General features: G+C 41.0%; 1 protein-coding gene across 7 annotated transcripts in view; it reads left to right on the top strand.

The window, feature by feature from the left end:
• TTC13 (tetratricopeptide repeat domain 13) overlaps positions 1-12,977 on the top strand; it is an 81,045-nt gene that overhangs the window by 43,047 nt on the left and 25,021 nt on the right. For all 7 annotated transcript variants that reach the window (XM_053910189.1, XM_019419036.2, XM_019419035.2 and 4 more), the window contains 4 exons: positions 3,760-3,842; positions 5,735-5,876; positions 6,375-6,549; positions 8,583-8,739. In XM_053910189.1, the coding sequence (XP_053766164.1) occupies positions 3,760-3,842; positions 5,735-5,876; positions 6,375-6,549; positions 8,583-8,739 (557 nt within the window). The remainder of the gene's footprint in view (positions 1-3,759; positions 3,843-5,734; positions 5,877-6,374; positions 6,550-8,582; positions 8,740-12,977) is intronic.

The following is a 12,977-nucleotide window of genomic DNA, read 5'->3' as shown; positions in this document are numbered from 1 at the left end:
ACAGAGCGTTGGGTTTGGAGTTGGAAGGCCGTGGCTGGAGCTCCCGCTCTGAACCCTGTGAACTGTCCCACTGGACAAGCTGCTTAAACCTTTTTCAGCCGCTCCTTCCCTTATCTGTCATGTAGAGATGATTCTGCTGTCTGCCTCTTGAAGGGGTTCAATAAAACAATGTGTGTGAAAGGTACTTTAAGAGCTATGAGCACGAATCAGGTATTAGTTATTATAGATCGTGTTACATGTGAACATTTAATTTCATCTAAGTGTCATAGACCTTAAAAAAATAACTCCCATCCACAAACTACCAAACCAGAGGGAACCGGGGAGATTTTCTTTCGTCTGCCTCCCGTCCTTCCTGCCGGGGTGTGGTGGGTGGTCCTCAACAGACCTCCCGTCTCCCCCCGCCCCCCAGGACTCAGGCCAGCAGCCCTGGGTGTAGAGAGCAGTTATTTAAAATGTGCTTTGAGCAGCTGCCAGATGGGCGTTTCCAGTTTTATTTTGCATCTGCCTCTCACCTTCTCTCAGTTACCTTAAATTTAAAAAAAACCTCACGGTCACAACACCAGATGCAAAGTCTGTCCCTCGAGTAGCAACCTCGCCGAACTACGTGGTGCTTTCTCCTCTTCGGTGTGCTCGTAAACCCAGCATGAACGTGTGTAATGGATGGGAACCTTTCCTTTGCATTTTTATAGATCTGCTGTCCGAGGAGGTCAGAGTGTTGACGTATTGTCTCACTCGTCCCAACGGCATCCCCACGAAGTACATAGAAGGGGCAGAGGGTGTCCCAGTTACACAGAGTGGAAAACTAGCGGTGACACCTCTTCCTTAAACTAATGAACTTAGTGTAGATATCTTTAGGTCTCTTGTTAACTGTAGAGACAACGTGTTAAACGGACCCATGAATTGGCGCTGTCTTTATATCCTGAAGCTGGTCTGCCCAGGTCAGCGGCAATTCAGAAATGAATTACGGGGGTGGTTTGCTTCTTTACTTAATGAGGTAATACATGAGAAATTCTGCAGGCGATATGACCAGACAGATTTCGCAGCCGTCCAGCTTGGTAGATCTGTCAGCCATTTTGGATTTCTCTGGGGAAAACACAGCAGACGCTTGTCTCATATTTGTGTCGCAAGGATATTTCAAATATGGTACACTCCGAGCGCATGTTTTTTTATCAGCCTTCGCTTCGAGAGGTCCCTGCAACTGTTCTCTTCGTTGTAACGAAGCAGGAAGGCCGGAGTGATGGCCACCCACCACTGGTGAGGGAGGAAGATGGCGGCCCAGGTGGGGTGATGCCCGCCCGTGCTGCGCAAACAAACTCCGAGCCGGTTCGTGTGCTTGGAGACTGATTCATTTCGAACGTAGTTTCTTTGTTCCGAGTGGCTTCAAATCTTGATTCTGCTATGTCCCCTCTTTGGCAGAATGAGGTAGAGAGCTGTGCAGTGATTAGACAGGAACCCCGAAACCAAAGACTCTTAAAAGCTGAAGAGAAATCAGACTTTGAAGAACTGTGGCGTCCCAGCGTGCTGTAAGTGCAGTGGGCAGCAGATGTCGCCCGGGCATCTCCCCCAGACGTCCACAAACACCCCAGACTTCCCACGCCCCAGCTGGACTCATCACCTCCTCCCACCCCTGCCCTGCAGCCAGCCCCCCTACTTCCTCACGTTGGCTAACGCTCTCGCCTTTCACCCGGGCTCTTCAGCTCCTAAGCTTCCTGCCCTCCCTTCTCCCTCACCACCCCCTACCCACGGCCACTGGATTCTTAGTTTGCCTTTCAGGATATCTCCTGAGTGTGACCCTTCTTTTCTGTCCTCAGAGACACCGTCTCAGTTTGAGCTTTCTTTATCTCTTGCCTGGGCTCCTGCAGTCACCTCCTCACTGGGCTTCGTCCCCTCCCCTGTCCCGCCCGCCTGCTCTGTTGTGGCCAGTGGCAGTCATCTCTAGAGTCAGTTTTGTGAGGCCGCACACCTACTCAGCCCCCAGTCCTCATTGCTGGCAGGGTGACGCCCCCACTGCAGAGCGCGCCAGAGGCCCTTCCCCTCTGGCCCCGGCTCGCCGCAGGGCCTGGCCCCCTGTCTCTTCCTTCCCTCCACTCCCACCCAGGCACCCGCACTCTTGCCATCCTGCCTCCCCCACCGCTGCGCACCCCCACCCCCCCGTCCAAGATGCCCTCTTTCTCTGCCACCCTCCTTCTCATTCTCCCAGACCCAGTTCAGTTGTCACTTGCCCTCCTGGTGAAGCCTGTCCCGGTGTCCCAGGCTCAGTTAGGTGTTCCCTCCTCTTTATTCCCAGAGACTCTTACTTGTATCTCTCTTGTAGCTCTTAGTTTATATTCTAATAACCTGGTTAAGTAATTGGCTTTCTAACTAGACTGAGTTCTTCGAGGACAGAGAGAGTGATTTGCTCGGCTTTGTGTCCCCTGTGCCTCACCCTGCCCCCGGCACATAGTAGGCGCTCAATACATGTTTGTTGAATTGAAAACGTAGTTGTAAAAAAACTCAGAGGATCTAGACTGTGCCAGGGCCAGAAGCCTAATGAAGAGTAGTCTTTCACGTTTAAGTGTTAACATTTATCTGTTCTCATCCTTCCGCTGAACAGTACAGTCAGTGGGACTCCTTAATGAGTAGGTTGTTGTCCCCGTTGTCACCTGAAGAAGGTTTGAAAGCCCGCCCCTCCTACCCTGCTGCCTCCTACAGAGAAAATCAAGAAGCAGGGAATGAATGATTTTTTTTAGAAAAGAATTAGGATTATGTGCCTACCAGATCACTAAATATTTATTGAGTGCCTACCATGTGCAAGGCATTTGACATGTTAGTAGTTTTTGTGCTATGAATTATCTAATCAGGTGTGAAATACACAGAAGTTTTAAAGTCTTTCTCTTGAAAGCCTTCAGAGATCCTTTGTAGCCATTAACTTAAGTAAGACACATCTTTTCCTTGGGAAATGTGTGAAATGTCTTCATCATTTTTTATCACAGTAAATAATCAAGTCATAATGGAGAGCACCCTGAATACAGTGTAAGCCCAGGATGTTTACTGGGAAGCAGACTGGTGCATTGTAGTAACAGTTTCCAGGGGATTCCACAGCGGCCAGGTGCACTGTGCGTTCCCGGCAGGCTGCTCCCTAGGGCGTAACACCCGTGCCGCCTTCTCACTCCGTCAGCCACAGACCCGGAGTGGTGCTGGCAGAAAACTAGGTCCCCCCAGACGCCCCCACCTCAAGGTCTCTGTTTTGTTTTACTGTATCTTTTTCCTATAGATCATGAGAATCATTCACAGAGTCCATCTAGGAGCCTTGGTGCCTTTTGTCTTTTTTTAATGAACAATCTCACTTTGGGCTTGCTTTTTTGTCTCTTTCACTGGTTCAGTTTAAATGCTGCTAGTTTGATCATTTAAAATTGTATACAGCTAGTAGGCTTACTTTTATTCCACAAGGCCTTTGTTGATTAAAGAAATGATATTGACACAAAGGTGATATCGTTACCTGATGAAGTAGATGGAGGGAAGCCGTTTCCCCGTTCTGAAAGGGGAGAAACTTGCAAGGCTCTGTTATTGCCCACAGCAGAGCATTTGTTTACTGTTGAAATCAAATCCTCCTGACTCAGTTTGTCAGGCTCTCTACCTCTTTTTGTGAAGTCCTCATATTAAAAAAGGAAAATCGCTCCAAGACCGTGTACATTATATATTTAAGTCCATTAGTGATTTAAGTGAAACTCAATTTTAATAGTCATGCACATGACATAATTTCCCACATACTTTTTTCAGGAAGCTATTGAGTCCTTCAAAGAAGCCTTGAAGCAGAAAGTTGATTTTATCGATGCCTACAAAAGTCTGGGACAGGCCTATAGGTAAGAAAAGGAACAGTAGTCAGGGTAGGAGGGAGGGTGTAGAGTGGGGAGACAAGAGAGCCTCACATAATAGTGATATTTTATTAAAAAAAACTTTTTTAATCTTTATTCTTGAGAGAGAGAGGGTGTGAGCAGGGGAGAAGCATAAAGAGAGGGAGACACAGAATCTGAAGCAGGCAGGCTCCAGGCTCCGAGCTGTCAGTACAAAGCCCGACATGGGGCTCGAACTCATGAACCACAAGATCATGACCTGAGCTGAAGTTGGACGCTCAACTGACTGAGCCGCCCAGGCACCCTGTCATAATAGTGGTATTTTAAAAGAAATTGTATTTCTTAACCAGAAGAGATTGTCCTTCTAAATCACATAGGCATTAATATGCTTGTTGAGAGCTTCTCTGGAATATAGAAAGACCCGTGGGTCTGAGGGTATCATGACGTATATATCATCTTTTAAAACGACTTCACTTTGTATATATTGGTCTAGAAAATGTTCGTCCTTCAAAATTTATTGTTTTGAATAGCAGCATTATATGCTGGTTGAGTCATAGACACTGATGCTTTTCTAGACCGTAAATAAGGTTAATTCCCACATCACTGTGATTCGTTTGAAGATTCCTTGATTAAAAGGATGGAAAATTATGCTGCATAGGATGATATCGATGACCATCAATATGATCAACTATGATATACAGTCACTGTGCATCTCTATCAGGAGTGAGAAGTTGTGCTTTGACCCTGGCGTCCTGACTCCTGGTGTTACCCTGACCAGTAGAGCTACTTTGACTTTTGGCTTTCAAAAATCTTTACGGTCTGACCTGAAAAGGAGATTGTGTGGCTTGACGGAAGGGTTCGGGATTCAGGAGTCAAGAGATTCGGTTCTGGTTCCAGATGGTCCATTCCACACTTGTGTCTCCTCACCTTCCCTGAGCGTCAGGGTTCTCCCTTACGAGGTTCTGTGAAAGTTAGGAAAGAGACAGTAACCGAGATCCTTGTCAGAGCTGTTAGTCACCTCCCCCAGGAAGGATTGAATTCAAGAGCTTATTTATCTGATGCAGTCATTGGAGAAGCTCTCTTACCACTAACTTGAAGAAAGTGTCTTTGCATTCGTTTTTAATTTAAATGATGATATTTATCCTTGCTGTCCCACAGAATGGTTCAGGACATACGTTGAAAACAGATTTGAAAGCACCTAGAGTAACCAGTAAAGTGATATGTAAATGTAAATGGGTAGTATATTTTTAAAAAATATTATTTACAAAAAATAGACACATGGCATGTTTTTAAGGTGTTTTTGTTATTTGTAAAAAATTTGATAGGTAAAAGAAGCCTAATAATATTTCTACTCTGAAATGATTACTATCCTAAAATATACTTTCTTTCTGATGTTTTAAATTACAAAATGATTTACTGGATTTTAAGGGAAGTAACTTCTGTGACAGGAAAAATACAATTTTCAGCCTATGAATTTGATTCAGAATGATATACCTATGTATGATTGTAACCTACATACTCCCCCCCCCACCACCCCCCCCCCCCCCCGCAAAGGAGAACCATGATTTTATCTAAATACTAAAATCTACACATAGTTTTTTTAAGGGTTGGAGCTCGTCATGAATTGGGGAAAAGGATTTGAATAAGCACTTGCTTTTGGAAAGCAATAAATTCATTTTCCCCAAAGAATTTTAAGGGCTTTGTGGTTATCCTGCAGTCGAGTAAAATTTGGGAAAAGTAAGTGAGATGTGATGTGTCAAAGTGAAAAGTGGTAAAATAGAAAAGGGAATCCCTATCAAGGTATCTGATTCTCATATGGGACTGCAATTCTGAGGCTAACTTGTTCTGTGTGTTTACTGAAACGTTCTGCACTGTGCTCATAACTGTTGTCAAATACCTAGAGAACTGGGCAATTTTGAAGCCGCCACCGAGAGCTTTCAGAAGGCGCTGTTGCTCAACCAAAATCACGTACAGACCCTGCAGCTGCGGGGAATGATGCTCTATCACCACGGCAGCCTGCAGGAGGCCCTTAAGAACTTCAAGGTGAGCATCCATAAGTGAGAAGCACTGTAGCAGCTCGTGGAGTCTTTTTCTTTTCTTTTTCTTTCTTTTTTTTTTTTTTAACTGTTTATTGACTTTGAGAGAGGGAGAGGGAGAGAGAGAATCCCAAGCAGGCTCCACGCTTTCGGTGCAGAGCCCGATGCAGGGCTCGATGCCACGAACTGCATGGATCGTGATGTGTGCCCAAATCAAGAGTCAGACACTCGACTGACTGAGCCACCCAGGCGCCCCTGGGATCATTCTGCAACAAAATTTAGTGAAATGACTAGAGAGAAGGGCAAGGTAATGTTTATACCCCCGCAAAAAGAAAGAGAAAAAAAACCACTGCTGTGTCCTAGAGACTGATTTACAGAGCATGCATTTGGTCGGATTTAGCCTGGAGGGAAAGCCCTTCTAATTCCAGATTGAAGAATAAAGCACTTAAGAGTTATCTGCAACTGTATTGAAACTAATGGGGCGTTTTCTCCCTCCATGCCTCAGCGATGTCTGCAGCTAGAACCCTATAATGAGGTGTGCCAGTATATGAAAGGACTCAGCCATGTTGCGATGGGACAGTTTTACGAAGGAATAAAAGCACAAACTAAAGTTATGCTAAATGATCCTCTTCCAGGCCAGAAGGCTAGCCCAGAGTATCTGAAAGTGAAATATCTCCGAGGTAAGTCACAAAATTGCTGAAGCATTGAATTTGGATGCTCAGAGCCACATAAATCATATTGCTTGTCGCTTGTGTCGTACGAGACAGCTGAGTCTCGAAGGCACTAGGAAACATGAACACGGCCATCCCTTGGTGGACTAGATAAGACCCCTGTCTTCTAGAGACCAGTCGCGTACTTTGCCTATCACTTCCTATGGATTTTTTTTTTCTCTTTAATGTCAAAAAAGTTAAAAAAATTTTACTCAAGTCAAAATAAACCTATTTTGAGCTAAATGTGACAACCATCTGGTTATGGGATGGGTCTCATTACACCTGGTCTGGAGACATAGGAGTAATAGGAAAGTAACATTTTCTGAGGTTTTTGTTGTTAAATGTAAACTTGGTAGCTTTGACGTATCTCCTTCATATCAGAATTCTCACCTACTTTGGAGATATTCAGTTGGGATGAGGAAGAAAGCAAATCTTTGTGTCATCTTTTGATTAGGCAGAATCTCACCTTTTCTCTGCCATATAAAACTATATTTTTGTTTTGTTGTTTTTTTGTTTTGTTCCAAAATGGATTTGTTTTTTATTGAAGCATACTTAACATACAGTGTTATATTTGTTCTAGGCACACGGTGCAATGATTTGACGATTCTGTATACTTTCAGTGCTCATCACGATATAACATTTTTGTTGTTCGTGCAGAGCTCAGATCTTTACTCCCCTTTTTCCTCTTTCCTTTGTCATCAAAAACCCTCTCATACCACTACTGCCCAACTGTAAAAATTTATGAGCCCTGCAGTTTTAAGTTTTTAGTAGTCACGTTAAAAAAAGTAAAAATAAACAGGTGGAATTCATTTTATAATACATTTTATTTGATGCGGTGTATGCATAATATCAGTTCAACATGTAATTATTATGAAAACACTATTTGTTAGTATCATTAGATATTTTACATTATTTTTTTTTACTAAGTTTCTGAAATGTGTATATTTTATATTTACACATCTTATACTTACATCTTTATACTTACATTGGATGTTAAATTTTTATTGGAAGTTCTTTTGTCAGATACCTTTTTTTTTTGTCAAAAACTTTTTTTTCTTAAGTTTTTTAGAGTGTGGGGAGGGGCAGCGAGAGAGGGAGAGAGAGAATCCCAAGCATGCTCCTCAGTGCCAGCATGGAACTTGACGTCGGGATGGGACTCACGAAACCGTGAGATCATGAGCTGAGCCAAAGTCAAGAGTCTGATGCTTAACTGGCTGAGCCACCCAGGCGCCCCGAATTTTTGTTGGAAATTCTTAATTTGAAGTCTAAATTTTAAATTTTAAATTCTAAATTTAAAAGTAAAATTTAAAGTTGGAAAGTAGGTTCATACATGGGAGTTGTTCCAAATAGACTAAAGTTTTCTAATAATTGACTCAAATATCAGGTTTTAGGTTTAGAGTAATTAAATTAACATTTAAAATACAGTTTCTTGGTTACACTGGCCACATTTTAAGTGTTCACTAGCTAGGTGGCTGGGGGCTGCCTACTGGACAGCATAGCTCCTCACTGTAAATTACAATTTCCTCTTGTTTCTCGGGTGAGTAGAACATGGGAGCTGTAGATTGAAGGAGGGGCACTCCATGTCCTGGTCTTTTTCTGCACTGCTTCCGTAGAGATAAGCAGCAGTCAGTTGATGAAATCATGTACATGGTCAGTTGATTTATATCAGTTGACAGAAAACCAGCCTCCGACACTGAACTCGGATTCTCAGACTCTGCAGCTAAAAAGTGAGATCTTTGATGGTATCCATGGAAGGATGATTGAAATTTAGCCAAAGTGGACCCTGATTGACTGGCTTATATTTGACCCTGGTAACTTGAGTTACCCTGTATCATGTGATGATAGCAACTTTCTAAAATTTGGAGCCACCCTTTAGGATTCTGGGAATTAACAGTTTGTCACAGAGCAGTTGTATGACAGCCAACAAGAAGAAATACTTCTGGAGCGATATTTGGGGGCGTGTGTCCGATGTGGGTGTGTCAGATCTCGTCTCATACCTGCAGAGTATTCTCGGTATCTTCACGCACACCTCGATACTCCCCTTACGGAATATAACATTGATGTGGATCTGCCTGGAAGCTTTAAAGACCACTGGGCTAAAAATCTGCCTTTCCTCATAGAAGATTATGAAGAGCAGCCAGGGTTACAGCCCCACATAAAGTAAGTGCTTTAAATAAAATGACTTTTTTCAAGACTGAACTATAAGCTTATCATGATATCTCTTGCTCAGTAAACGGCTTTCTATCCACATCTCTCAAGTATTTATTTTTGGATTTGATATGTCTGCAAATAGTTTAGTTATACGGCACCTTGAAACTTACCTTTGGATATCATCTTTCCTGCTAGCCTGGCCTTCCCTGCTAATTTTATGCAATCTTCAAACTTCAAATGTACTTACTGGCAGTTTTTGATATGCATTATTATTACCATGTTAGTTTTTATTTTATTTTATTTTATTTTTGAGAGAGACGGAGCATGAGCATGAGCAGGGGAGGGGCAGAGAGAGAGGGAGACACAATCTGAAGCGGGCTCCAGGCTCCCAGCTGTCAGCAGAAAGCCCGACGTGGGGCTCAAACCCACGAACCGTGAGATCATGACCTGAGCTGAAGTCAGACGCTTAACCTGCTGAACCACCCAGATGCCCCACCGTGTTACTTTTGAAACAAATTACTTAAAGCCAGAAGTTTGAAATTACACTGCTGGTCAACTACTGCTTGCATTATGGCAAAACATAAAGGCTAAAGGGCTATCCCATTACAAAAACAATTAGAACAGAAATTAATTCCTGGGAGTCTAGCAGTGCCTTAAAAATTAAGAAAAATCTGCAAAGATCGATCCCCTCATGCTGTAAAAAGAAAGACAAGCTGGGGTGGGGGCGGGGGGCGTTGTTGGTGGCAGATTCAAACTAGAGTGGTGAATGATAAGCACATTTGAAAAGCAAAAAGTGTCCTGGAGGTAAAGGCATGTAACAGCCACTACAGTGGGAGGCCTTAAGGTCTAAGCAAGATAGGCTTGCTAAACTTTTTCAAGGAGCTAAAGCAGCCCCATATTGGGGGACCATATTCAAAGGATCTCAACAAGAGCAAATGCAAACCTGCGTGGAAAGAAAGTAGTGCCAATTTGGGGTCCAAGTATTTGCGCAGATTAAGATCATTAGAATGAGAGTCAAAAACCAAGATCACCAAAACCATATGTCAAAATCAACAGGAATAACAAACAACAGACTTAGACCCTCAAGGGCTTCAAGTATTGGAATTGTTGAATACAGTCTCTGACACCAAATGAAATTGTTGAGAGAAATTATGAAGAAATCAGAAACATGAGCAAGAAATAAGAGATTATCAAAAATGACCAGGCAGATTAAAAATAAATTGGAAGCTTTAAGAATAGAAAATACTGAAATGAAGAATTCAGTATGTAAGCTTAACAGCAAATTAGACATAGGTGAGAAAAATTTGTTTAATTGGAAGGTGGAGCATTAGGAATTAATCTAAACTGTGGCACAAGAGTCCAGGTGTTAGAAAACATGATATAGAAGATGTGGAAGATGTAAGAATGTCTAGCATATATCTGATTGAAATCTTGGGAGAAGAGAATGGAGGAGAGGCAGTTTTTGAAGAAATAATAGCTAACAATTTCCCAGAACTAAGGAAATATAAATCCATAGATTTTTTTTAAAAGTTGCATAAATGACAAGAAATCCATATCCAGACACACCATAAGTAATAGGAGAACACATAAGGAGAAAAATTTTTAAACAGAAAAATCCTATCACCTTCTTATGGTCAATAATTGGACTGACTATAAACCCCTCAACATCAAAATGGCAGTGAGAAGATAATAGACTATCTTCAAAGTGCTGCAGGAAAAAAAATAACTTTCAACCTAAAGTTCTGTACCCAGCAAAACTATCTTTTATGAATATAGACCAAATAAATATATATTCCATAATCAAAAACTGAACTAACCATCACCTGCCATTCACTAAAAATCTCTTAAGGAATGTAATTAAAGAAAAAGGTAGTTGGCCACAGGCAAAATTTGAGATACAAGAAGGAATAATGAGAAAAGAAAAATGGTAAGCATGATAAATTGGTAAGTCTAAAGTATTGTCTATTTAAAATAATGCCTGGTTTGGGGGCTTTATAAAATGGATAGAAATAAAATACTGGGAACAATAGCAAGTAAGTTGAGAGACAGTAAGAATTAAGTATGCTGAGGGAATATGAGTTAAATATTATGTTGAAGCTTTAAGTTATACATAAATATTTAAAATACTAGAATGAGTACTAAAAGTTAGAAACAAAGTGTATAGCTTCTATATTAGTGGACGAGTAAAAAAATAAAAAATAAAGTCTACAATCAACCAGAAAAGAGGGGAAAGAGAGGAAGCATAAAAAAGTAGGGCAAATAAAAAGAAAAAAGTAAGAATAGGTTGAAATAAACCAGGTATATTAATAATGACAATCAATATAAATGGATTTTTAAATGTCAAAAGACAGACATAGTTGGATTTGAATTTTTTTTTTTAATGTTAATTTATTTTTGAGAGAGAGGGACAGAGCGTGAATCTGGGAGGGGCCGAGAGAGAGGGAGACACAGAATCTGAAGCAGGCTCCAGGCTCTGAGCTGTCAGCACAGAGCCCGATGAGGAGCTCAAACCCACGAACTGCGAGATCATGACCTGAGCCCAAGTTGGACGCTTAACCTCTGAGCCACCCAGACACCCCTGACTGTTTTAAAAATCCAGTTAAATGCTTTCTACAAGAGACATGTAATGCCTGAGAGATTCTAATTTTTGATCAGTCACACACACACACAAAACTAGTAAAGATTTAGACTTTCTGAACGTCATGATTAACAGACTTGGCCTATTATTCTGCTATAGAACTGTGTACCCAATAATCAAAGAATACATAGTCTTTTCAAGTACACTTTGGTCATTTATAAAGACTGACCACTTACTCATATTTAAATACATTTCAAATAACTGGTGCCATAGTAGATTATGGTATAATTTTCATTATTTGGAAATTTAAAAGCACACATATTAAAATATAGATTAAAGATAAAATCCACTCTGGAAATTTGAATATACTTTAAAAACAAAAAAAGATGAAAACTCCACATACCAATACTTGTGGAAGCAGTGAGACCATTATTGTATGAAACATTAATATCTTTAGATGTTCTACTAAAGGGGAGCCGAGGTGGCTCGATCGTTGAGTGTCTGACTCTTGATTTTGGCTCAGGTCATGATCCCGGGGTTGTGGGGTCGAACCCCATGTTGGGCTCCGTGCTAAGCATGGAGCCTGCTTAAGATTCTCTCTGTCTCTCTCTCCCTCTACTCCTCTCCTGCTCACAGAATCTAGAATAGAATAGAATAGAATAGGATACCAGAAAAAACAAGCTAATAGATAAGTATAAAAATTAAGAAGTAGGAAAAACAGCAAAGAAAGCAGAAGGAAAAATAAAGCTGAGGAAAGAAATTAATGAAAACTAAATGTAAACCAGACTTTTATCAAAGGTAAAACTTTGTCTTTTTTTACTAATAGAAATTTCTGGTCAGATTTTTTTTAATGAAAATAACTAAAAAAACTCAAACTTAGAAATTATAAAAAGAAAAATAACCACAGATGTGCCAATATTAAAATGCTGAGGATGCCATGAAAATTTACATGCACATAAATTTAAACACAAAAAATAAATGGACTAATTCCTAGAAAGTCACAATTTGTCAAACTGACTTGAGAAGAAATAAAAAAACCTGAATAGTTCTATAATTATTAAAGACATCGAATTGGTATTTATTTTATTTAATTTTTTTAATGTCTGCTTATTTTTGAGAGAGAGAGTATGTGCACACACAAGTTGAGGAGGGGCAGAGAGAGAGGAAGACAGAGGATCCAAAGTGGGCTCCAAGCTGACAGCAGAGAGCCTTCCCCATTGCGGGTCTCGAACTCATGAACCCTGAGATCATGACCTGAGCTGAAGTCAGACGCTTAACTGACTGAGCCACCCAGGTGCCCCTTGAATTGGTATTTAAAAATATCCCCACTTAAACCAAAATCACCAAACCCAAATGGTATCACAGAAGTATTCTATCAAACTTTTAGGAGACTAGAAGGTTAGTATTCCCAAATCATTTTGTGAGGCTAATAGAACAATGATCCCAAATCTGACGAGTATTGTACATGAAAGGAAAATTAGGGGCCTTTCTTACTCTTAAGTGTGGATGTAAGAATCCTAAACAAAATACTGGTAAACCAAACTCACCTGTGTATAGGAAAGATACTATCATGCCAAATTGGGTTTTTCCTAGGAATAAAAAGGGGATCTAATTCAGAAGATGTATAAATATAATTTCCAGTTAATCGATTAAAGGAGAAAAACCACAT

This window comes from Panthera pardus, unplaced genomic scaffold (genome assembly GCF_024362965.1).
Source record: "Panthera pardus isolate Hobbes unplaced genomic scaffold, ASM2436296v1 HiC_scaffold_22, whole genome shotgun sequence".
NCBI classification, from domain to species: Eukaryota; Metazoa; Chordata; class Mammalia; order Carnivora; family Felidae; genus Panthera; species Panthera pardus.
The sequence above is the reverse complement of the archived record's forward strand: the minus strand, read 5'-3'. Positions and strand labels throughout refer to the sequence as shown.